The sequence below is a fragment of the Coenobita brevimanus genome, chromosome 102 (assembly GCF_032717465.1).
Source record: "Coenobita brevimanus isolate Jiangsu-jjx chromosome 102, ASM3271746v2, whole genome shotgun sequence".
Taxonomy (NCBI): Eukaryota; Metazoa; Arthropoda; class Malacostraca; order Decapoda; family Coenobitidae; genus Coenobita; species Coenobita brevimanus.
The window spans coordinates 32,235,340-32,262,144 of NC_137055.1; the positions used below are offsets into that span (position 1 = coordinate 32,235,340).

Sequence of the window (26,805 nt, forward strand, 5' to 3'; positions counted from 1 at the left end):
CCATCATTCTGGCCTGTGCTACATAATTTCTCCAATATGTGCTGCACAATTTTTCTGAATTTATGTGGCCTGAGCTGCAAAATTTCTCTGACTTGTGCTACATAATTTCTCTAACGTGTTACATAATTTCTCTGACTGGTGCCACGTGATTTTCCAACCTGCGTTACTTAATTTTTCTGACCTGTGCCACATAATTTCTCTGACAGCTCCATGGTGAAGAGTACATTGGCCAACTTGCTAGTCTGGTAGGACTTGAAGGGTCCAGGATAAGGCTGCTTCTCGTAATTCAGGTCATCGGGATCGAAGGTCTTGCAAGAAGCGTGTAAATCTGAACTGACATTGATGACTCGGGACGGTGCGCTGGCTTTGAGCGTGCCTGTGGAAAATGTTAGCAATTAGGACAATATTGTGGAGGCTACACAGCAGTAGATGGAACTCAGGGAAATGAAGTATTCATGGGATAGGAGATGGACAAACACATCTGGCACATCGAGAAGTGTCTATTCAGATGAAGAATATGTATGAAGGCACAGTGATGCCTGCAGTGTTGTATGCATGCCAGGCACTGGTCTTAAATGCTAAGAAATGAAGAAGAATGGAAATGCTGGAGGTGAAGAGTCTAATGTCAGTTGAGTGAGATTTTTTGACAAATCTAGAAATGGCTTTCAAGAAAGATGTGTGTGTGCAGATGTAGTATAACGGAAAGGGTATCCCACGGTGTGTTTAAGTGTTATGGTCTTATGAACAGAATGGTTGATGAAAGACTGGTACTATCCATCCATCCATCATCCAATCCTATATTGCCCCATGAATAGTGTAAAAGCCCAGGGCTAAGCAACTTGGTCCTGACATTTAAGATGAGAGTGACAAGCCTCACTCATCCCTAAGTGGCATTACGAGAGCAATAAACTCCAACCACCCCTTGGATATAAAACTTCAACGGCTCAATCCGATTGGAGCCCTGTTATTACCCACTAAACCACCAGGTGCCAAAATTTGGTTATATGGTTACCACCCAGCATAGCAAATGGTTTCCTGGTGTACAGGAAACCATTTGGCTTGTCACTCAGTGTAGACTCACCTACAGGCAGAAGGAAGAGGAAAGAATGAAGGAAAGAAAGACAGGAGAGGGAGTGTGAAGTCACCCGTAGGAGGAAAGAATGAAGGAAGGAAAGACACAAGAGGATGGAAGGAATGAAGGATGGAGGAGAGGAAAGGGCAGACACCTAAGAGCAGTACTACATCGAGTGAGCGCATTGTCAGCGTCCCCACCTACCACAAAGAGACTAGTAGCAAATGGACAAATTATACGCATTAACAGCACAATATGTAATAATTATAGGTATTATATAATCATTGCAAAATATGTAACAATAGCACAATATGTAATGTCTGGTGCATCAAGAAGTGAATCACAAAACATCCCCTGGCCTTAAATGACCAAGAATGTACGATGTATGTCAACACACGATTAGCTCATTTGTCGGAAATGTGCCATATGTTATACACACACACACATATGCACACACATCAACCAGGCTGGAAGCCAGGCAGTAATATACCCAGAAATCAGGTGTAGGGAGTCAGTAGGAAATTGGGAGGCATTAGAGAAGTAGATGGAGTACAGAAGTAGGAGACTGGGAAGAGTAGGATTAGCTGTCTCTCTGACAATTCTGGTCACCTCACTTTGTCCATCACACAAACGATATTACACATGTCACAATAAAACTCCTTAACCTCCAAGTGTCTCTACCTTACCTCACTTATGATAGAAGATAGACAGAGGGAGCAGCAAGACAGAGAAGAAACCTGCCTTAAAAACATACAATATCCGCGCTATCAAGCCTCACAGTTTTACATTGGCAGCAGCAGTAAACCATGATCCTCTACAATACCTGACATTGGTGGCGACGATTCTCTACAATATCCACATTATCAACACTGGTAGCACTTACCAATTAGATACCTACCTACCTCCCTATCTGCCTATCAACACTGGTGGCAGCTGTAAAGAAGAATGAAGATTACAGAGGTTAAGAAGCAGTAACAAAGAACTACAACAAAGTATCTATGATTGACAACTCAATGATCAATTACAACTTCCATAAGTAACGAGTTCTCCATGTTAATCACAAGAAAAAAAAGATAAAGAAGAAGAAAAAGAAGTAAGAAACAGAAGTAAAAAAGAAGAGTATGAAAGAAGAAGGAAAGTGTTGACCTGCAAGTGAATGGTGATCTGACAGCTGAAGTAGCACAACGCTGACGGACCTCCAACCTCCACCCACCACAACCACAACAACAACTACCACACCTGCCAAGGACCCAGCAGGAGTGCAATGGGGACATCAGCAGCTGAAGACAGCATAACAAGACCCCTGACCTACCACCTTCATCTCCGGCAATATCATCAACATCCCAACTACCACCACAAACAGAATTACCTTTAGTGAAATAAATATGTATTCATATAAAGGTTGCTAAGCCTTTTAAGATGGCTGTTGACGCAAGTGATACAGGAGCTGGGGCTGTTTTGCTGCAAGAGGATGATCAGGGTATTGAACACCCTGTATCTTATTACAGTAAGAAGTTCACTCCACCTCAAAAGAACTACTCAACTATTGAGAAAGAGCTTTTGGCCTTGATTTTGGGTTTACAGCATTTTTCATTTTATTTGTGTTCTGGTTTTGACCCCATAGTCATTTATACCGATCATAACCCACTGAAATTCCTTAGTAAGTTTAAAGATAAAAATCAGAGATTGACAAGATGGAGTCTACTTCTTCAGGAGTATTCATTAGACATACAACATATCAAGGGGAAAGAAAATGTTATTGCAGATTGCTTATCTAGACTTTAGACAGATTGTTTTAGAGTTATAAGAAATTTCCTTCATAAATTTCTTTTTCTTTGTGGGGAGGTGTTACATAGCCTATGATTTCATCATTCTTTGTATAATTCTAACGTACAGTATGCTGCATGTTTGATCACGATTCGTCTCGTGGCTTCCATAGTGCGTGTTCTACCTCACTCCCCCCCTCCTCCCTTATAGTAGAGTAAGTCGTTCTTTCTGTTGTTCAGAGCAGGATTGTCAACTCTTTGTCCCCTATGGCTTCATTTGCGGGTCCTTCTTACAAGTTGTATCAAGCTCTGCCGGCCCCTATATAATGAGCTCAGTCTCTGCATTAATTGCCACCTAGATCTACTCTTCATTTTGTTCACATCTCTGTCCTCCCCTGTACAGTTGTTATTATTATTGTGAGTGCTCAGGAAGTCTCCAACCATCTAGCAGCTGTGCAATTTGAGTATAAGTGTTATTACATTTTTTCTTGTACTGTATAGCATAAGGTGTTAATTCGTTGGCCTAGTGAGGTTTTTGTGATTAATGTAAGGTTTTTGCTGTCAGCCAGTAGTAATAATATTTTGTATCTGTAATAATATATCTTGCATTAACTGAGCATTATCCGGTTTTCTCATTTTATCAGGGCTGACTTAGATAAATTTACTCTTGCTAATTTCGTGTTAATAGAGGCTATTGCAGTTAACCATATATTTAACCTGTTTTTGCCATTACATTATCCTTATGAGTCTTGAATGTTTAGTTGTTAGTTTGAGCATTAAACTTTAACTTGTAATTTTACCTAACTCTTTTGTTTTGAACCTGGAACTTTGCGGGACAGTTTTCTCTGTTCCGTAATAATATATATATATATAGAAGGAGAGAGAGAGAGAGAGAGAGAGAGAGAGAGAGAGTGTATATATATATATACAGTAAAAGTCCAATTCTTCGGCATCCAATTCCCCGGCAAATCTGACATTTCAGCAGTTTTGAGAAACAGTCCCATTTATGAAAATCTCTGATCGTTCGGCAGATTTTCCAATTTTTTTCGTCCCCTCTACTGCTGGGGACTTCTTCCAGCACTAGCAGACTCCAATCAACCCCTTCTATTGTACATATGTAAATAAGGAACCTACTATAAGTTTAGGTAAGTGCATGTGAACTTGTAGGCCTACTGTACCATTACATTTATATACAGTATGTTCACTAATTTCTTTATTTTTCATATTCATGTATAGTTCTGTACTCATTACAGTATTGTACAGTATCAAACAGTATACAGTACTCTCTCCAAACACATCTGTAATGATATGAGTAGTGATGATAGTGTTCACCGAAACATATAAGGTACTGAGTGGGTAGGGTTTATGATAATTCGGCAATTTTGATTTTTCGGCACTTGTCTGGTCCCATAGATGCCAAAAAATCGGACTTCTACTCTGTATATACATATATATATATATATATATATATATATATATATATATATATATATATATATATATATATATATATATATATATATATATATATATACAGTAATCACTCCAATATCCGACGTAATAGAGCCATAGGTAGGTCCGGATATTGGTTCTGTCCGGATATTGGGCCCCAGCTTATGGACTTGTACTTATGGACCCTAACTCAGAGAAACACCAATACAACTCCCTCTGGACATGCATAGCACCTATTTAAGAACCAAATCACACCAATAAGGCACATAAATGACTGAAATAAATGCAAAAGAAACATAAAATGAGGGTTTAGAAGTAGGTTCATACAATAATAAACATTCTGGTGACTGGCTCCTGGACTGGTACTTATGGACCCTAACCTAGCCTAACTAAAGAAAAACACCTTCCTACTGCACATGCATAGCTCCTAACACCCTATTCACACCAATAAAGGACATTAAAGAGTGAAATGAGGTAAGTATAGTATGGAAAAAAGTACAGTATGAAACATTCTCATGTCCAGATAGTGGGGATGTTCGGATATTGGGCGTCCGGATATTAGAGTGATTACTGTATATATGTCTGCCCTTTCCTCTCCTCCATCCTCTTCTGTCTTTCCTTCATTCTTTCCTTGTCCTTCTGCCTACGGGTGACTTTACACTCCCTCTTCTGTCTTTCTTTCCTTCATTGTTCTTCCTTCTGCCTGTGGGTGACTCTACACTGAGTGACAAGCCAAATGGTTTCCTGTGCACCAGGAATCTGCAGGGGGGGAGGTGGTCCTGACGAATGTAACGACCGGACTGACCACCCCCAGACTGACGGACGCCAAACTCGTGCCCCACTTGACGTTCCTGTTGACAATGCCACGTTCGTCATTATCCATGCTCTAGGTTCGACTCCCCTGTCCAGTCTCAATCCCTTCCTTATCAAGAAGGTGATTGACCACTGTGCAGGAGAAGTCGAACAAGTGAAAAAACTTGCTAACGGAGATCTCCTGGTAAAAACTGTTAACTCGTCACAAGTGAGAGATTTGCTGAAACTGCGTAAATTCCACTGTTACGATGTCGAAGCCAAAATCCCAGTCTCCATGAATTCTTGCAAGGGTGTTGTCACTTGCAGGGATCTCATGGTGATGAGCGAGGACGAAATCGTACAAGAATTGGCGCAGCAAGATGTAATTGAAGCTAAATTCATAACTCGTTATTCGGAAGGCATAATGACTAAGACAGCAACTATTATCTTGACATTTGCCAAAATTTCTCTACCTAGTCAAGTCAAAGTTGGTTATGAAATCATTCACGTTCGACCATACATCCCTAACCCTTTCCGTTGTTTGAAATGCCAGTTGTATGGGCATGGTTCGAAGACTTGTCGGGCTTCCCAGCCAGTGTGTGGCAAGTGTGCAAGACAGGGTCATGATGCGGAACATTGTACATCTGAGACGGTCTGTTGCTTTCACTGCAAGGGCGTCACTCCACTTCCTCTAGGGATTGTCCCAAGTGGAAGGAGGAGAAGGAAGTCTGCACAGTGAAGGCAACTGAGGGCATTTCCTATTACGAAGCTAGGAAAGGTGAAGGAGTTGCATGCAACTCCCACGCCGAATAGGTCCTATGCTTCGGCGGTAATGTCCCGTCCCTGTGATGTGCTCTGTAGAGACCCAGACTGACCCTGTCTTTCTCCCTCCTGCCGCTCACAGTACATCTCCATCTCGACCTCCTGTCCGTTCCAACTCTCTCACTGACATCCCTAAAGCTTCAACTTACTCTCAGGCTGCTGCTGCCTCTTCATCAGTACGGCCTAAAACGAAGCCTGACAAGCCTACTAAGAATAACATGACCACCCTCACGAAACAGTCACGTCCTCATGTCCTTCCGGTTCCTACTCCAGCGAGGGAGAGAAAGGTTAGCTCTTCCTCGGGGGAGGCTGGGAACCTAGTTATTGATGATAATATGGAGGTTTCCATTAACAAGCACCGGGATAGGTCCCCCGGTAGTCGCCGCTGCCATGGCGGGCGAAAAAAAGACAAAGCACACTGGCCCCCAACGAAAATCTTAAACCGCCGCATTCACTATACTACAGTGGAATTGTAGAGGTATTGGGAATAAGTTACACAATATAGCAATCTTGCTTTCTATACACAGGCCAGACGTTGTTTGTTTACAGGAGACGCGCTAGAGGATCGTCCTGATCCTCCACAGTTCAAACACTACTACTCGTATAGAAGATATGAAGGTCACGGAGTTGCCATTTACACACACAAATCACACCCACAAACGGAAGTGATTCTAAATTCTACTCTGAAGCGGTCGCGTGCAGAGTAAAATTTAATAACACGTATCTGTCTATTTGCTCTCTGTACTGTCCTCCACATGGCCCCATTGATAGTGATGCTTTAAATTCACTAGTGGAACACCTGCCTGGAAATAAGTTAGTGTTGGGCGATTTTAACGCCATCACTATCAATGGGGTAGCTTGAGGATCGATGGTCGTGGGGAGCAAGTAGCCGACCCTAATACTACAGTCCAACCTCTGTCTTCTGAACGATGGTAGAGCGACTCGTGTAGATGATCGTACTGGTAACTTTTCGGCCATTGACTTATCTTTGGCCTCCCCTGGTATACATCAAGATCTCTCATGGGACCCTTACGACGACTCCTTGGGAAGTGATCATTTACCCATCTGTCTTTCTTATACACGCGACATCATTTCGGACCCTCCACCTCCAAAATTTAACTATAAGAAAGCAGATTGGGGATCCTTCTCAAGGATCGCCAATTTAGATATATCTGGGGAGACCATAGATGTTAAGGTCGAAAATATAACCCAATCCATATTACACGCAGCTGAGGCTGCTATTCCCAAGACTTCTACAGTTCATGCGAAGCATAGAGCACATTGGTGGACGCCGGATTGCCGACAGGCATTAAGAAAACGCAATAGGAGATACAGGATTTTTGATAGTCAGCCCACTGAGAAAAATTTTATTGCATACAAACAAGCACGGGCTGAGGCAAGGAGAATAATAAGAAGGGCCAAACGTGACTCCTGGCGGTCCTTTGTGTCCACGGTGACTCGTACAACACCATTACGTAAAGTCTGGTCCACCATAAGAATATTAAATAATAAAGGCCCATATTTCCCCATTACCACCTTGCAAGTAAATAATAACATCTATGACGAGCCCGTGGACGTTGCTAACATCCTCGCCAGGAGTTTTTCTCATGTAAGTAGCTCAGCCAATTATGACCCGCGTTTCCAACATCATAAACGCACGGCTGAGCTACAGATATTAGACTTTGCCACAGAAGACGTAAACTCCCGTACAACCAAGAGTTTACGCTAGATGAACTGCTCCTTGCCCTTAAATCCTGTAAAGACACCAGCCCTGGACCAGACACCATCACGCATTTGTATGATCCAGCATCTTAATCAGGACAACCTGATTAAGATGGTAGCATTGTACAATGAGATTTGGGCGTCTCGAACGTTCCCAAACTCATGGCACTTTGCGCACGTCATACCGATACCCAAAGAGGCTGGTCGTCTTATGAATCCCACTTCATTTCGTCCTATTGTGTTGACTTCTTTGTCTATGTAAGGTCATGGAACGTATGGTTAACAATAGGCTTCTTTTTGTTTTAGAGTCGAAGAATTTGTTAAATGATCAACAATGTGGCTTCCGTAAATACAGAAGTTCACTAGATCATTTAATGAATTTGGAGCATTGTATTGCAGAGGCATTTGCCAATAAAGAATTCATGATAGGGGTGTTCTTGGACATCCATAAAGGCTATGACATGACCTGGCGACACGGTATACTAATGAAGCTCTATGCTTATGGTTTAAGAGGAAATTTGCCTGTTTTTATTTCAAATTTCTTAAGGGACAGAACTTTCTCTGTCAAATTGCCCCGTAACGTAACATCGGATATATTTATCCAGGAAAACGGGGTGCCGCAGGGAAGTGTGCTTAGTCCTACCTTATTTAGTATTATGATCAATGATATTCTGTCATCAGCTCCCATCCCGAGGAATCTTAAATACTCACTCTATGCTGACGATTGTGCAATATGGCACTCTTCCCGTAATGCACAATTTTCGGCTGGGCGGATTCAAGCAGCCCTTGACTCCGTCCACCAATGGGCCTTGCAGTGGGGATTTAAGTTTTCCGTACGTAAGTGTGCCGCTATAGTTTTCACTAATCGTAACGTACCTAATTTGTGCTTAACTTTGGATAATCAGGCGGTACCTTTTCAAAATTCTGTTAAATTTTTAGGAATACATTTTGATCGTAGAATGAATTTTAAACTTCACGTTAATACTTTGCTTGCTCGTTGTGATAAACCGTTAAATGTCCTCAAGTACCTAGCGGGTACTACCTGGGGTGCCGACAGAAAATCTTTATTAATGGTGTATAAGTCCCTTATTCGATCGAAGCTAGACTATGGCGCACAGGTGTATGGCTCGGCATCTGATGCCACGCTGAAAGGATTGGATGTGTTACAGAATAAATGCTTGCGAATGTGTCTTGGAGCTGTACGGTGTACCCGTGTGGCTCGTATGGAAGTGGAGGCGAATGTGCCTCCCCTCCGTATTCGCCGTGACCACCTGGCCTTGTCCTACGGCATAAGGACATTAAGAAATAGTAATATCGGCAATGTGGCCTGTACCCTCCTGCGTCAATACCACCACCTTCTGCAGGGGGTGCGTCGGCCACTTGCCGCTCGCCTCCACTTACTGACTCAGGAGCTTGATGTGGACCCCAGTGACTGTGACAAGTTGGTGCTTAAAAATATAGCGCCTTGGGAGCCACCCGGCTTTACAGTCGATGTTACGTGGCTCCCAGCACCAAAGGCCAAGGCGCCGGAGGCGGAGGTCCACCACTTGTTTCGTAACATCATTGTTCGTCACTTGGGGTCCCATCAATTGTACACCGACGGCTCCAAGTCGAGTGAATGTGTGGGTGCAAGTGTGTGGTCGACTGAATGTGCCCTCAGGTATCGGTTGCCGACTCATGCATCTGTGTTTACTTCAGAACTTTTTGCTATTGACAAAGCCATAGACTATGCTCTCAATTCTAGACTCATTTGTCATATTTTCAGATTCAAAATCAGCCCTTCAGGCAATTGCATCTTGCACTACGGACTCTCATGAGATCCAGGGCCGCATCGTTAATAAGTTGCATTCATGCAACAAGTCATTCACGCTGATCTGGGTGCCTGGTCATTGTCGTATCTACGGCAATGAGCAGGCTGACTTACTTGCAAAGTCGGCTGTGGAGCTCGAGGAGACCTGGGACGTTCCTCATGATCTACGGTCGAGTCTATCTCTCGGAAAGAAATCAATAAATCTTCTGTGGCAAGGTCAGTGGACCAGAGTAAATATTCCAACTTGTAAGCCGTACCTGGGCGACTGGGACACTGCCAACCGTCCCAGTCGCCTAGAAGAAAAAGTGTTGGCACGGCTACGGCTGAATGCCACCGTTTTAACCCACATAAAACCATATTTGGAAAGACGCTTCCCACCGCACTGTGACATCTGTAATGCGGTGTTATCTATCAGTCATATCATCCTGCGCTGTCGGCGATTTATTCGTGAACGCGCTTCACTTATGAATTACTGCGGCGCAGTAGACGTCCCCCTTCACCCTTTCCACCATCCTGGGTGATGGGGACCTTGTTATGACTGATAAATTGATGGCTTTCTTGAGAGAGACCGGACTGATCAGAGTGATGTGACTTTTTTACTGTGTGGTTATGGTTTTTATGAACAGTAAATATGTATATATTGTAATATTAATTAGGGTTGACAGTTGACATATTTTAAATAGTTCCTCCTCCCACCGATCTATTTCTAATATAGATGTCCCCTACATTAAGCCAAGTTCCTTGCCTGACAGTCAACAGCTTATGAGTGCAAGTGTTCAATATAGGAAGGTATTGGGCACTTGCAGTCGATGGTAGTCTGCTGGGCGAGGTTCTTCAATTTTTGTATAAATTATGTTAATACATTATATTATCTTCCTTAAGTTATTTGTAATTAGGGACGACAGCTGACGTATATGGAAATGTTCCTGACTCGTCTGGTTCCCTTTCATATATTGATGTCCCCTATATTAGGTTGTGCCTCGACTGACAGTCATCAGGTGATGAGTGCAGGTATGTCATGTAGAAAGGCATTACATATCTGCAGTCGATGGTGTTCTCTTGGTCGAGGCTTTTTGAATATTAGTGTAGGCCTAGTTATTTGTCTCTTAGGATTTAGTATAGGTTAGCGATTTGTCTGTTAGGTGGTTAGTTTTAGGGTCTTTAAATTAGGTATTTTGTTTATAAGTAATATAAGGTTTAAAATATAAAAAATAAATAAAAATAATAAAAATAAAACTACAAAAAAATAATAAAATAAAAATTATTATATATATATGTACGTGTGCATGAAAGTGTGTATGTTCATATGCATGGATGTGTGTATGTATGTATGTATGTATATATATATGTTTGTATATATATGTATATATGTGTCAATATATATACATATATATATATATTTGCCTTAATGACCAGAGGCTTCGGCCTCAATGGTCGATAGGCAAAAAAAAAAAAAAAAAAAAAAAAAAAAAAAAAAACAGGAATCTGGGATACTTCAATGCAAAAGTTGGGAAGTCGAAAAATGGAGAAGCATGTATGGGAAAATTTGGAGTGGGAGAAAGGAATGAAAGAGGAGAAATGGTGGTAAATTTTGCTGAAATGTTTAACATGAGAATAATGAACACATTCTTTCACAAAAGAACAGGGAGAAAGTGGACCTGGAGAAGCCCAAATGGAGAAACAAAGAATGAAATTGACTTCATTATTGCAGACAATAACACGATCAAAAATGTCACAGCTGTCAACAAAGTACACGTACAGTAAAAGTCCCATTATTCGGCAGCTGATTATTTGGTAGATCCGACATTTCGGCAGTTTTGAGAAATAGTCCCATTTACGAAAATCTTTGATTGTTCGGCAGATGTCCGGAATCATCTCAGCAGTCCAGGAAGTGTTATCTGTGACTTGACTTGTAGGCCTAATGTTTCATTACACTTTTGTATGTTCACTAATTTCTATTTTTTTTCAGACTCAGGTATAGTATTGTATTGATTACAATATTGGATAGTATCATACAGTACAGTAACTACCCCCTCCAAATTGGCGAGGGTTACGTTCCAAGCCCCCTTGCTATTTCTTGAAATTCGTTCATTCTTGACACCTTCCTGAAAGTGACATTTACTGGTAATTGCGTAGCCCATGAACCACTGATACTGTAATGCATTACCCATAAATAAATGGTGCTTGTTAAATCAGTTTCCCCGTTGTTTTTAGCTCTACGGCTGTGACAGCTCTAGTATTTTTATTCTTCAGCATAATGGTGGAAGGGACTGCCCTGTTTAAGTACACCTAATCTAACCGAGTTTAACTGTACCTAATAATTTAACCATACCTTACCTAACCTAACCTAAAGTCAGAAAAATACTTAAAAATAAACTGGAGGAATATGAATTGCTAAGGTCTCTCTTACGAAAGTTAAACGTACATTTAGCGCTCATTCCTTTGTTTGTTTTTGTGTTTAATGTGAAAGAGAGAGTATTGATGCAAATAGTAATATACCCCATTAACCCCTTAATAACCTTCGGCACTGAACAACCCTTTACAGTACCGATGTCAGTGATGTCAAGTTAGTGTGAGTTATAAAGAAAATTGAACAATTATGGGAAGGGAACGAAGGTCACTGGTATGTTTACACGACTCTACGCTACGATTCCAAGCAGTCAGGCAGTCGGTTAATCTCAGATGTTTTCGCCCATTTGGTAAATGCCCCGTAACCTTATAAATTTTCCCATGACTCACAGCAAATCATAGCATGGGTTTAGGAAGCTAAATAACACATTGCTAGGTAAGCCAGACAATTATCTTCACATCTTTAAGAAAAACAAATTGATTTCAGAAGAATGGAAGAAACTTACTCTACGTACTCAGAGAGGGATTAAATTTCTTTCATTTTCTTAAAGATGAGAAGATAATTGTCTGGCACACCTAACAATGTGTTATTTAGCTTCCTAAACACATGCTATGATTCACGGAAGAAGTTACAAAGTTACGGGGCATTTACCAAATAGTAGAAAACATCTGAGATTAACCGACCCTCTGACTGCTTGGAATCGTATCATAGAGTTGTGTAAACATACCAGTGACCTTCGTTCCCTTCCCATAATTGTTCACAGTTTTTTACTGTAATGGGTGTTCAATGCCGGAGGTTATTAAGGGGTTAATGGAATACATTACTGTTTCCATCAATACTCTCCCGTTCACATGTAAACAAAAAAAGCGAACAAAAGTGAGTGCTAAATGTACATTTAACTTTCATCAGAAAAGACCTTACCAATTCATATTCCTTCACTTTATTTTATGCAATTTTCCGACTATTTTATTTTGTTTGGAAAAAGTACTGTATACAGCACTCACTCCAAACATATTTGTAATAATATAAGTAGTGATGAGTTCACCAATACAAGTGATGTACGGAGCTGGCAGGTAATATTACGTATCATTTCGGCCATCCAGGAAGTGTTATCTGACTTGTATGCCTACTGTGTCATTACACTTGTATATGTTCACTAATTTATATATATATTTCAGATTCAGGTATAGTGCTGTATTGATTGCAGTATTGTACAGTATACAGTACTCTCTCCAAACAGTTGTAATACCACAAGTGGCTATGAGTGTTCACCAATATATTTAAGGTACTAAGTGGGTAGGTTTTTGATTATTCGGTAAATCCAATATCTCGGCATCATCCCGGTCCCATAGATGCCGAATAATGGGACTTTTACTGTAAATACAGGAAGTGATCACAGAACCATGGGCTGCACAGCCAGATTTAATTTCAGAAGTGAAAGAAAGATGATTAAAGATAAAAAGATATGCCCAATAAAAGCAAACGAAAACAAAGTAGCCTTTCAGTTGGAAATAAAAAACAGATTTCAGGCCATAAGTAATGCTTAATGTGACACTGATGAGCTGAATGACAGACTAACAAAAGTGCTAAGAGAATCAGTGGAGGTAGCAGGAAAACCGAATACAACCAAATCCAAGAAATATTTAGAAAAGACATTCGAGCTTACTAAAAAAAAAGAAAGGAAATGAAGGTAAAAACAAAGACAGATGAAAGAGAACAAGCAGAATTAAATAAGCTTATCAACAAGAGACAAAGAGAAGAAAAAAGGATGAGAAACATGGATCAGATAAAAGAAGCCATAAAAATGGATAAAGTGTGAAACAGGCCTAAAGTAAAATGGCACTAGGAAAGCAACAAATTACATCACTGAAAGAAAAAAAAGGTGAAATCATTAAATGCAGAGATAAGATGGTGAAGAGGGTTGAAGAATTTAACAAAGAACTGTATGCATTAAAGACAGTAGTACCAATAGCAAACTTTTCAGCTGACACAAGTGAAATACACTCAATCCTCGTAAATCGCGGCAATTTGGGTCTGGACCACTGCCACTTTTTACAAATTCCGTGGTTTTTAAATAATAACTCTTATGTGAAAAATGAATTTGGGTCTGGACTTTGGCCAACCATCCCCCACAGCACCCTACCTACACCTATCTAGGCACCATCAAACACAAACATACAAATTTAGGAATATTCAGTCATGTATTTAACAGAAATAAGCAATGTTAAGGGATCTCACCTTAATCCTATGATGATATTGCTTACGTGAATGGAGTGGGGTGGTGTTGGGAAGAACTTAGAACCTCTCAGCACTTGTTCTTCCCAAACTCTTTCGCCAGCTTTGAAAACTTCTCTCCCTTCTCAACATGACAAATGAGCTCCAAACGTTGACTGTACAACAACGGCGGCTGCTTCTTGATGCCATACTGCTTAGAGCACTTCATCAGGGGTTTGGGAGGGACCATGGAAGGTAGGAGGCGGGGGGGAAGGTGCACAAAAAAAGGCAGGTAGCTCTCGTACTCCACGGCGATGGTCTGTAGTGTGCGGACTGGTGGGAAGAACAACAACAACGTGGCGGCATTAGTATGCACACTTGCCACCAGGGACGGGTGGTGATTGGTTGTTGGGCCGCAATTTTAAAAATGAATGCCGTGATTTACGATTCTCCTTCGAAAAGGCCCACTTCAGTGCCTAGATCCGTGATTTTCATGACTTAACAGCGATTTAAGGGTGCCGGCAGTCTGACAACCACTTAGCCGTGATTTACGAATCCGTGATTTATAAACACGCGATTTACGGGCATTAAGTGTACCTGAGGTAACATCAGACGAAGTAAATATTTTTCTTAAAAATATGAAAAGACGGAAGGCTATGGGAGAATGTGGAATAGTAACAGATTTACTGTTGCATGCAGGAGTAGAAGTACAAAACAGGCTTGCTCACTTATTTATCCAATGTATAAAACAGAAGAAAATTTCCTAACCTTAGTGAAATGCAATAGTTAGTTTTACTCTACAAAAAAGATGACTCAAAAGATCTTAGTAACAACAGACCCATTAGCTTAGTCATTTACAAACTCTTCTCTAAAGTCCTTACGAACTAAATAACAACAAATCTGGAGGAAAACCAACCTCGTGAACAGGCAGAATTCGAATGCGGATATTCAACTACTGATCATCTACACACAAATGAACCAGCTAACTGAGAAAACTACAGATTATAATAAACCACTGTGCTTAGGTTTTGCTGATTACGAAAAGGCTTTCAATTTTGTGGAGCACATAGCAATTATAAATTCACCACAAGAACAAGGAATGACAACATTGTAAAACTGCTAGAATGCATATATAAAGAGGGAACTGCTACAGTTAAGTTCCATAGGGACTCGGTATTAAGACTGAGAAGAGCATGTGTCAGGGAGATACAATTTCAACAAAATTGTTAACAGCATGCCTAGAAAGTATTTTCAGAAAGCCAGACTGGGAAAAAAAAAGGAGTGAACATACTGTTGATGGAGAAAAGCTACACCATTTAAGATTTGCAGATGACACTGTCCTAATCTCAGAAACAGCAGAGGCACTGCAAGAAATGTTAAATGATCTGAACAGAGAAAGTCTGAAAGTAGGGCTAAAGAGGAACCGGAGTAAAACTAATGTTTAATCCACAAACACCAAAGAGCGTCATCAGAATAAGCAAAGAAATTCTTGAAGAAGTTGAGGAGTACAACTACTTAGGGCAAATACTCAAATTCACGAAAGATGATGACAGTGAAATAAAAAGACGCATTATTGTTGGATGGAAAGCTTTTGATAAACATATAGACATTATGAAAAGTAGCTTGCCAGTTTGTATGAAATGAAAGGTATATAACGAATGTATAATTCCAGCTATGACGTATGGTTGTCAGACCTGGAAACTGACAAAATTGATGGAAAATAAATTAATCTATTCTCAGAGAGCAATGGAAAGGTCAATGCTGGGAATATCTTTAAGAGACAGAAAAAGATCAACCTGGGTGAGAAAGCAGACTAAAGTCAAAGATATTATAGAAATTATAAAAGAACAAAACTGGAGGTGGGCAGGCCATATAGCAAGAATTAGGGATAACCAATGGAGCAAGAGGCTGATTGACTGGATGCCAAGAGATTGCAAGCGTTGCAGAAAAAGGCCAGACAGGAGGTGGAGAGATGAGACAGAGAAATTTCCAGGGAAAAAGTGGAAAAAGATTGGCTCAGTCAGGGAATTCATGGAAAAGGTTGGGGGAGGCCTTTGTTCAGCAGTGGACTTGTAATGGCTGATGATGATAATACACAGTACATCCCCACAGTACATGCCTATATGGGTGGCAGGGACGTCGCGTACTAGGAATTCGCGTACTGTGAATACATAAACTTATGGGAAAAATTACATATGGGCGGTACCCCCCTTCATGGGCAACCCTTGAGATGCCTTTCAGACCAAAGTATTATACTATACAGGGAATCTATCTAAGACATATCACCCAAGATAAAGTAAGCCAGATTATGGCTTTACTAGATAAATCAACAAGGATATGGCTTAACTAAGCCAACAAGAATATGGCTGCTCACTTTTACCCGTTATCGCTTCTTGGGTGGGCAATGTCATGTACTCTGGGTAACCTCAGATTTGGGCCACTCTTCGCTGCCCGTCTCGCTTACAAGGAGTTCAATTCACGTACAAATAAAAATTACACACACACACACACACACACACACAAAAAAGTCCTCACATACAAAGGGGATTGTGTACTTGGAACTCATGTACTGTGGGGATGTACTGTATATATATATATATATATATATATATATATATATATATACAGGTAACTCGCACGGAACACGTGGGTTTCGTTCCTACCGTGCCGTGTTAGGTGCGAAATCGCGTATATTTAAACTACTCCGTATTTTGCTCCCTAGACCCCCCAAATGTGTTGTTTTGCTGTTATCTGTCACTAGAAAGCACTTTAAGTGGTTAGAAGGTTTATTTAATGTTATAACTCAAAAATACAGTACTCCTGAGCAAAACTTCAACACACAAATACTGTACGTAAACACAAGGAAACATTCCGACGCAGATCATAGGTAATTATATAAATCAGGTTAACGGTACCAGTGCTTTAACTTACAAGTACATACCAGAACAGTACATATTTAACTTAGAAATGCAGTACTGTGATATCGAATGATTTCAGTACATAATCTATTAGGAATGGCTGGAAAAAAAAAAAAAAAATGTTATGAATACATTTTCACCTTTTTTATATATGTTTATGATAGTTTCGAGTTATTTTTTACGTTATCGTTGTGCCCATGCTTGGAAAAGGGAGCGAAAGAGTTGAATTTTCAGTCCTAAATGAGAAAACTGCACGTCCTCCAAGGCTAGACTCTGCCACGGGAGAATAAAGTGGAGGGTCAGTCCGATTAGCAATAAGGAAGTTGTGTCACAACTTCCAGCTCCCACACCACGAGAATGGCTAAAAATAGAATCGTAATGCAGTTTCAGAACTAACAAGAAGTCTAATTATTACGAATACAGATACAAAGCAGAAATAAATACCTTTACAGACAGGGAAAACGTATTTCTTCCGTCATAACATGTTCATCTTTCTCTATCATTTTACGTTCATCTTTATCATTTTACCTTGTTATTTTCGCAATATATATTACTGTCTCGTAAACAGGGTGGTTGTTTGTGTTTTGCAAGGGAGGAAAAAGGTTGTATTTTCTGTCTGGGTCGAGATAATGGGTGTAACTATGTGTGGTTAGGCATGGCCACGAGCGAAAAAATCGTACACCCACTCATCACGATAGCCGGTGGTGAACTGACAGTCTGACAGATGTTACATGAGAGGGTGAAGTCAAGGTCATGTCCCAGATTTTCGTTCACTTCCCAAAAGTTGTCACAGTTTTCTACAAGTTGCAAACCATTACAGCAAACCTGAGCAAATAGGTAAAGATACCAAGACAAAAATGTATTTTTCTCTTATTATAAGTCTTTAACGAACAAAAAAAAAAAAAAGGCAATATTCCGACGCCGATCATGGGTAATCATATAAATCAGGTTAACTGGTTACAAGGCTTTATTTAATGCTTTAATTGCTTACAAGTACATACCAGAACAGTAAATATTTAACTTACAAATACAGTACACTAGAAAAGCTGTACAGTAAGAGTTTAACGAACAGACAAAAAAGGCAATATTCCGACGCCGATCATGGGTAATCATATAATTCGGGTTATCTGGTTACAAGGCGTTATTTAATGATTTAACTTTATTTAAGTGCTTACAAGTACAGTACATACGAGAACAGTAAATATTTAACTTACAAATACTGAACAGCACTGTGGAAAAAACGAACAAATAAAAAGGCAATATTCTGACGCCTATCAGGTAAACTGGTTATAAGACTTTATTTCTTGCTTTAACGTTATTTAATAGTACTTTAAGTTGCACATAAACTTACCAGAACAGTACAGTACTGTAAATATTTAACTTACAAATACTGTGCTACTGTACTCGGGAATGTCTCTCACTGAATAATTTCCCGCCTAGATCGTCACGTAATCAAAACAAACCGCGCGCTGCGGTGACGTTCGAGGATTTGATCGTTCAAAGGCCTCTCCTGCGTTAATTTGTGTTTTCATAATGGTTTTTTAATCTTACGTTGTCTTATATGTATCCCAGCCCTTACCGTGTATAATTGCGAGCGCGTTCCGTGAGATCATGTTCCGTGCGAGTTACCTGTATATACAGGTAAGCCATTAATTCATGCGAGGGTTAGCTTCCCAGACCCTTCACATATGTGGTAAATTCGCGTATATGTTCTGCCCTTGTGTGCACATAATTAAGCATGTCTATATGTATATTACATCTGAATAATACTGTTTATGCACTACATACACCTTATAAACTAGCATAAAGTATTAAAAACAACAAAAATATAAGAAATTTAAAACTGAAACCTGACAAGCACAGGCGTAGGTGGAGACACTTCAGCAGTCTGGTGCACTAGTCCTCACTGCCTCCCGTATGCTACATTCTGCCTTCTTTATTGTATGAACAGTTGACTCATTCACCCCAAACATGCGGTTCCAAGACAATTCACAGGCGTAGGTGGAGACACTTTAGCACAGTCTAGTGCACTAGCCCTCACTGTCTCCCGTATGCTACGTTCTCCTTCTTTATTGTATAAACAGTTGACTCACCCCAAACATACGGTTCTGAGACAATTCACCATTAAGTCAATTCACCGTAAAACATGGACAATTCCCCGTCATTCTACTAATATACTTATTATTGATTAATTAACACTTTAATAACTAATTTTCAGGGGGATTTTATTAACTCATATAAGTAAAAAAATAGTGTACTGAACTTGCTAAATAAACTGGTATGTAAATAAATGACAGGGAATCGTCCTGACGGAGAATTGTCGCCGACATTCCTCCCTGAAGTTTGTCCAACACTTTAACTTTGTCAGTGACACCACTTTACCAGCCCGCTTTGGTGTGTTACCACATGCATCACTAGCACTACGCTTAGGCCCCATGTTGGCAGACAAGGCAAGCAATCACTGGAAGGCAGAAAAATGAGCCACAAATAACGATTCTCAATCTCGAGTCACACACGATTCAACCGTCAGATTCAAACTGACTGTGTGGTGCGTGGTACACTGACCTCCCAGGCTCCCACACACACATACACACACACACATACATATATGTGTGCACACGGGCAGCAGGTAGGCATTTTTTATATTTTATTTATTTCTCTTGTATATTGAAATTACTTATTTGAATACTATAATTTTGTTTTAATTATTGTACGAAAAGTTCGTGGATAACCGAAATCGCGTGAAAAAAGTTCACGTGAATTAACGGATAACCTGTATATATCCGCCGGGCGCGCAATACTTATGGCCCAAAAAGAATCACCCATTTTGGGGGGTAAGAATTGAGCCACAAGTTTGAGCTCCGAGCATGACGTCACGGTAGCCTGAGGCCTTCCGACGCGCTGGTTGGTTCCCGCCTCAGTCGCCCACGGGCTGCCTGAGAGAGAGGAACTCCGCCGAGTGTCCCTCTCAAAGTGCACCATTTTTTACCGAGCGTCCCGCAGTGTTTTGGCCTTCACAACTTTGTTATGGCACCTACCCATGAACTATCGAGTGAAATCATATCCCAGATCATTGCTCTAAAGGAGGCAGGCCACCAGACAAAGGAAATTAGTGAATTGGTTGGTGTGGCACATCGACAGTGCGTCGTTGGTGTGCGCGGTTTCGGGAGGGAAACAGTGGTGAAGTTCCCACAAAGAAACCGAGGTCTGGTAGGCCTAGAAAAACTTCCCCAAGGTCTGTTAATGTTTTAAAACGTGCAGTGGAGTTTAATCCTCGTGTGAGTGCAAGGAAAATTAAGGAGAGCAACCCGGAAGTGTTTGGTGAGGTGTCAGTGAGAACAGTGTCTCGTAGGGTGCATGAGCTTGGTTACACAAGTCACAGGCCTGTGAAAAAGCCTCTTCTCACCAAGAGCCAGAGAATTCGTAGGCTTGCCTTTGCTAATAAATATCTATCCTGGGGTGAGGAGCAATGGTTGTCAGTGTTGTGGTCTGATGAGGCAACGTTTAGTGTTACCTGTAACAGAGGAGCACGTGTGTATCGACGCAAAGGTAGTGACCCACTTGACCCACGGTATGTTGAAAGCACAGTTAAACATCCTGATTCACTCATGGTATGGGGTTGTTTCTCAGGGAAAGGTTTGGGGAAGCTTGTTGTACTACCCAAGAACCTCAGAGTGAATCAGGATGTTTACCTGGAGCTTCTCTGTGATCATTTACCAGACTCCTTCGAGCCAACAGGTGCACGAGTGTTTCAGCAGGACGGTGCACCTGCTCACAAGGCCAAATCAGTCACCAATTGGCTTCGTGACTGCGAAGCATCATTCATGACAGACTGGCCAGGAAATAGCCCAGACCTCAACCCAATTGAAAACCTCTGGTACCTCATAAAGAAGAGTCTCCGAAGGAAGGACGTGAGCTCTCTGCCTAAGCTGGAAGCCGCCATTCGTGACTCCTGGGACAAAATACCCCTCCAGCACCGCAGGAGCCTCGCCCTTTCACTTCCAAGACGTCTCAGGTCCGTGAAGAAACGTAAAGGCTACCCTACGAAGCACTAAAGGTAAATAAAATGCATTATTTATATGTTTTTTCAATGTTGAAAGGTTTGTTTCTTAGGAGGGACGCAGGGCGCTCCATACTTCTGACGAGCACTGTATAGTTAAGTTGCCTATGGCACGGACTTCCATGCCACGGTTTTCTATGACATGGCAAGAAGCCAGAACCAAAAAAACACACACACACATACACACATGCATAAAATATCTATGGCGCGGCAGCACGGCAAGGTTTGAAACACCCGGGCAAATTCTCCTGGCGGTCGGTGCGCTCCTGTTTGTAAACAAAGAAGATGGTGACCACTTCAGCTCCATACTACAAGTGCTCCAACTGTGGACTTTTCCTCACTTATGAGGAGGTTAAACTTCAGCAAATTCATTGTGTTAAGTAATAAAACATTAAAGATTCTTTGGGTACTGTGACTAGTTTATAGGTTTGTTGGTAAAACTGCTATGAACAGGTTAGTGACGAAGCACCAATCTCTGAGCTAAGACAAAGTATAATGCCTCCCATTATCATCATCACGTACTGTATACTGCATAAGAATGATTATTAATGTGTTAAATGTGAGTTTTGTTGACACTTGAGCTTACAAATTTCCTCAAATAAATTTCAATCAGTGCTGGACCAGGGAGCCTCCATCATCTTTAATGTTTTGGTCAGTCAGCTGATCTGCTGCCCCCCTTAAAAACACACCTGGACCCCCCCTTAACTCTTTGGCTGCAGCGGCTGTGGTGACAATGTACTGACTGTGCGCATTATGGAGAATTAAGAAAAAAAATTGTGTTCTCAACTCAAGTTTTAACCCACTTATCGTTAACCCTTAAACCGCGGGCTTGTTTTGCTTTGACTTGCGGCTCCCGCGGGCATATTCGCACTCCGACAGACTCTCTAAAAATATTTCCCAAAAATCAGTTATTAGTCCCAGAATATTAAAATCAAATATGCTTATGGCACATACCTTCAGCTTTCTCCTGGGGTGTTTGTTGAGCCTTTGTCGAGTACCGCAGGACTTGTGGAGACCTCTGAAGTTGGGTAACGAAGTCTCCACTTTACACTTCCCGACAACTCGTAAGATGATTACCACAGCCTGATGTTATCACTAGAAACACTATTCTATGATTCTCAAATAGTTTGGAATCCATACTCAAAAAAAAAAAACACTATGTGAAAGCAATGAAAATTAAGAGGGCGTATGACCATCCCATTTCCGATCGTTCGCTGCTGGTGGTGTCATTTATTATTCATAAAAACACTCACAGTTTATACTTCTATTACTATATAACACTTATATATATCTACAGTCTTTATCCATAAGTTTCCTTCAGTAATAGTAGTTTATTGTCACTGTAGGGATTCAAAATCTTTCAGTAAAATACGTAGCATTCACTTTCTCGTCCTGTACAGTGCTCGTCAGAAGTATAGAGCGCCCTGCGTCCCTCCTGAGAAACAAACCTTTCAACATTGAAAAAACATATAAATAATGCATTTTATTTACCTTTAGTGCTTCGTAGGGTAGCCTTTACGTTTCTTCACGGACCTGAGACGTCTTGGAAGTGAAAGGGCGAGGCTCCTAAGGTGCTGGAGGGGTATTTTGTCCCAAAGTCACGAATGGCGGCTTCCAACTTAGGCAGAGAGCTCACGTCTTTCCCTTGGAGACTCTTCTTTACGAGGTACCAGAGGTTTTCAATGGGGTTGAGGTCTGGGCTATTTCCTGGCCAGTCTGTCATGAATGATACCTCGCAGTCACGAAGCCAATTGGTGACCGATTTGGCCTTGTGAGCAGGTGCACCGTCCTGCTGAAACACTCGTGCACCTGTTAGCTCGAAGGAGTCTGGTAAATGATCACACAGAAGCTCCAGGTAAACATCCTGATTCACTCTGAGGTTCTTGGGAAGTACAACAAGCTTCCCCAAACCCTTCCCTGAGAAACAACCCCATACCATGAGTGAATCAGGATGTTTAACTGTGCTTTCAACATACCATGGGTCAAGTGGGTCACTACCTTTGCGTCGATACACACGTGCTCCTCTGTTACAGGTAACACTAAACGTTGCCTCATCAGACCACAACACTGACAACCATTGCTCCTCACCCCAGGTTAGATATTTATTAGCAAAGGCAAGCCTACGAATTCTCTGGCTCTTGGTGAGAAGAGGCTTTTTCACAGGCCTGTGACTTGTGTAACCAAGCTCATGCACCCTACGAGACACTGTTCTCACTGACACCTCACCAAACACTTCCGGGTTGCTCTCCTTAATTTTCCTTGCACTCACACGAGGATTAAACTCCACTGCACGTTTTAAAACATTAACAGACCTTGGGGAAGTTTTCCTAGGCCTACCAGACCTCGGTTTCTTTGTGGGAACTGCACCACTGTTTTCCTCCTGAAACCGCGCACACCAACGACGCACTGTCGATCGTGCCACACCAACCAATTCACTAATTTCTTTTGTCTGGTGGCCTGCCTCCTTTAGAGCAATGATCTGGGATATGATTTCACTCGATAGTTCACGGGTAGGTGCCATAACAAAGTTGTGAAGGCCAGAACACTGCGGGACACTCGGTAAAAAATGGCGCAATTTGAGAGGGACACTCGGCGGAGTTCCTCTCTCTCAGGCAGCCCGTGGGCGACTGAGGCGGGAACCAACCAGCGCGTCGGAAGGCCTCAGGCTACCGTGACGTCATGCTCGGAGCTCAAACTTGTGGCTCAATTCTTACCCCCCAAAATGGGTGATTCTTTTTGGGCCATAAGTATTGTGCACCTGGCGGACAACGCTGAATACTTCTGACGAGTACTGTATACTAGCATTGAGAGTGAATGTCACTTTCACCTTCACTCTCATAACTCATAGTATTCATACATGCTAGAGTGAAACTTTCACTTTCATTACTCCTAGTATATATACTCATATTCTTATAATACTACTCATATACATTTCTATTTACGTTCTCTATTTTATTTACATTATTTACATTTCTATTTTATTTACAATGTGTTATGCACTGTCACTTGAAGTAACTTATAAAACTATTTTCCACTGTTCATTTATATTTACATTCATTGCTTTCACTTGCTGTTTACACATTATTTACAATTCCACTTGCACTGTTTTACTCAACAGAAATATCATATAAAACTATTTTCCACTGTTCATTTATATTTACATTCATTGCTTTCACTTGCTGTTTACACATTATTTACAATTCCACTTGCACTGTTTTACTCAACAGAAAGATCATAGTCACTCTCTTTCAATTGTCAGGCCTTTACCTCTTTCCACACGAGGTTTAGCAGGGGGTAAAGGTCACAGGGCCCTTTGCATGGGGCTAAAAAGCGGCGGAAGTTAGCAGGAGCGAATCTGATGTACTTTCACTTTGAAAGACGACAGTGAACTGATAATGGTGACCTCCTGCCGCCTGGCTAGGGTGAGTGCAATACTGCCAACTTCAGCCTTGTGAGACCTGCTAATATATAGCAATGAAATGATTGGCAGGAAACCAAGACAATACATAATAAATTAGGTAGTTCCAGGTGAATGTAAATATCACTTAGGCTTCTCCCTTCCTTTCTTATATATATTTTTATTACGAAAATAGATTATACAGCATATTTCAAGGGGAAATAAACAGCGAAAATTAGCGAACGAGTGCACGTGAGGTGTTGTCAGGTGATAATTAGCCAATTCTAGGCGTATGGCACTCTCACTTACCTTATTTCTTTCTTGTATATATTATTTGGTATAAGAATAGGGCGTAGAGCTTATTTCAATGGATGAAATCAGTGAAAAATTCCAGGGAAGATTTACTTAGCGTGGCATGGCCGGGCAGGCGAGAGGATAGGGTAATGGAAGGGAGGTAGGAAGGGGAGTCAAGAACGGGGAGAAATGGCTAAATTGTCAACAATGGATGGGAGTACAGATGAGATTAGGAGTGCTGAATAGTGTTGGACATTAGCAGTACTGATAGATGATACAAGCCACCATTTGAAAGCCCGGGCAAATTCAAAATAACACAGAATCACAAAACTGACACCTGCGGTATGATCCCTTGCTCCCAAGCGTCACGAAAGTGATGCCCCGCAGTTAAGGGGTTAATCTTGAGAGCTAAAATTTTTGTCAGACAAATGTCAATCTTTCTACTATCATTTGCAAGAAACTGCATGTCCATAGGCACTCCAAGCACAGAGAATGATTGGAGAGAATATTAGGTGTGTTTTGACTGTATGACGCAAGAAATAGCCCAGGGAGGTGAAAATTTCCACAAAATCATAAGATTTTCTACATACAGCCACGTTACCTCATCACAGTAATTGCAATAATAATAAAAATAAAACACTTCTAGCCAGCCTCCTATGATTTGTTACGACATTCCAGTGTTTACGTTACACTTCTGAAACAGTGACGATGTGAGGAAAATCATTACAAGCTTTATCAAACTTCATCAATGACTTTTATTACCACTTACTTTTATAAAGCTTCTTGATATAATGTCGTGAGTCATTTCATAGCATTGCTGCACGGTTTCCAACTGCAAAAATGTTTGCTACCTAATGTGCTTAGCATCATGGCTTCACTGATTATCGCAAAAATATCACTAAATCACTTGTATTTTATCACAGTAATTCACAACGTAATATAAAATAACACTTTCATCCACTCTCGTATGATTTCAGTGTGATTTGGGTGCGTATTGCTCCATATTACTTACGAGAGAGAGAGGGGAGGGGAGAGCAGTAAACCGGTTTAGACCAGCTCATCGAGGGATACGAGAGAGAGAGAGAGAGAGAGAGAGAGAGAGAGAGAGAGAGAGAGAGAGAGAGAGAGAGAGAGAGAGAGACAGACAGACAGACAGAGACAGAGAGGGGGGTGGGGAAGCAAACTGGTTTAGACCAGCTCATCGAGGGTAGCCTACATGGAAGAAAAGAAATACTCCCCGCCTATCCTAACTTTTCCCTTGATGAATTAATGGCATAAATAAATGAGTGACCAAAAGAAAGAGTGCTATATTTGATTCACTGGATAATGCCATCACTAAAACAGCCATGAACTGTGCCTGGGATAATGTTACATTTGCAGTGAACAGTGTCAGCAGAGTTCAACGAGATAAAATGCTTTAGTAAATCCAGCCGCAGTACTGTATCCACTTGCAGATATTTAAAACTGTTTATGTTATATCCACCCGCGGATATTTAAAACCATGTACTGGTATGTAAAAAATGCGGATGTTAAGGGATGACTGCACTATTAAGCACATATTGGAAGACTGCATTGAACACAAACACTTGTGCCAATAACACAACATACTGTACACTCCTTGAGAGCTCTGTGAGAATGCCCAGTCTCAGCCATGGCTTTCCTTAGGGACTCGGGGCTGTTCTGCCAGACTACCTAGAGAACAACTACTACTACAAGGCATTTATATGACCTAGGAATCCATTGCGAGTTAACTGACTTCATACAAAATGGAATAATCTCATCACTGACAATTAAACTCAGGTTAACCTACGTTGAACAACAGCTATAACATTATCTCTCTTAAAAGTAATAGCTTTATTTGATTAAGTAGGATTATCATCTAAGTTACTACAGTGCTGCATAAATACTAATAATATTTATAGTGTTACAACACTAAACCGTCCTATATGGTTTAAAAGTTAAACAAGGTAAATAATATGCCAAGTGATATTTACAGTGGGCGAATGATTTCTTTGTAAATTGTACGTGTCATTTTAATGTAGATTTTGCTCCATGTGACTTGAAGAATTCAATATGTTTTAGGTTGTAGAGTAATGACTGCATTTCCATCAACATGGCTCACACATTCCAGTCCAT

General features: G+C 41.0%; 1 protein-coding gene across 1 annotated transcript in view; it reads right to left on the reverse strand.

Moving 5' to 3' along the window:
• Positions 1-26,805, reverse strand: part of LOC145415366 (retinol dehydrogenase 13-like) — a 252,244-nt gene that overhangs the window by 62,804 nt on the left and 162,635 nt on the right. The window contains exon 5 of the mRNA XM_080284650.1: positions 182-376. Within this exon, the coding sequence (XP_080140776.1) occupies positions 182-376 (195 nt within the window). The remainder of the gene's footprint in view (positions 1-181; positions 377-26,805) is intronic.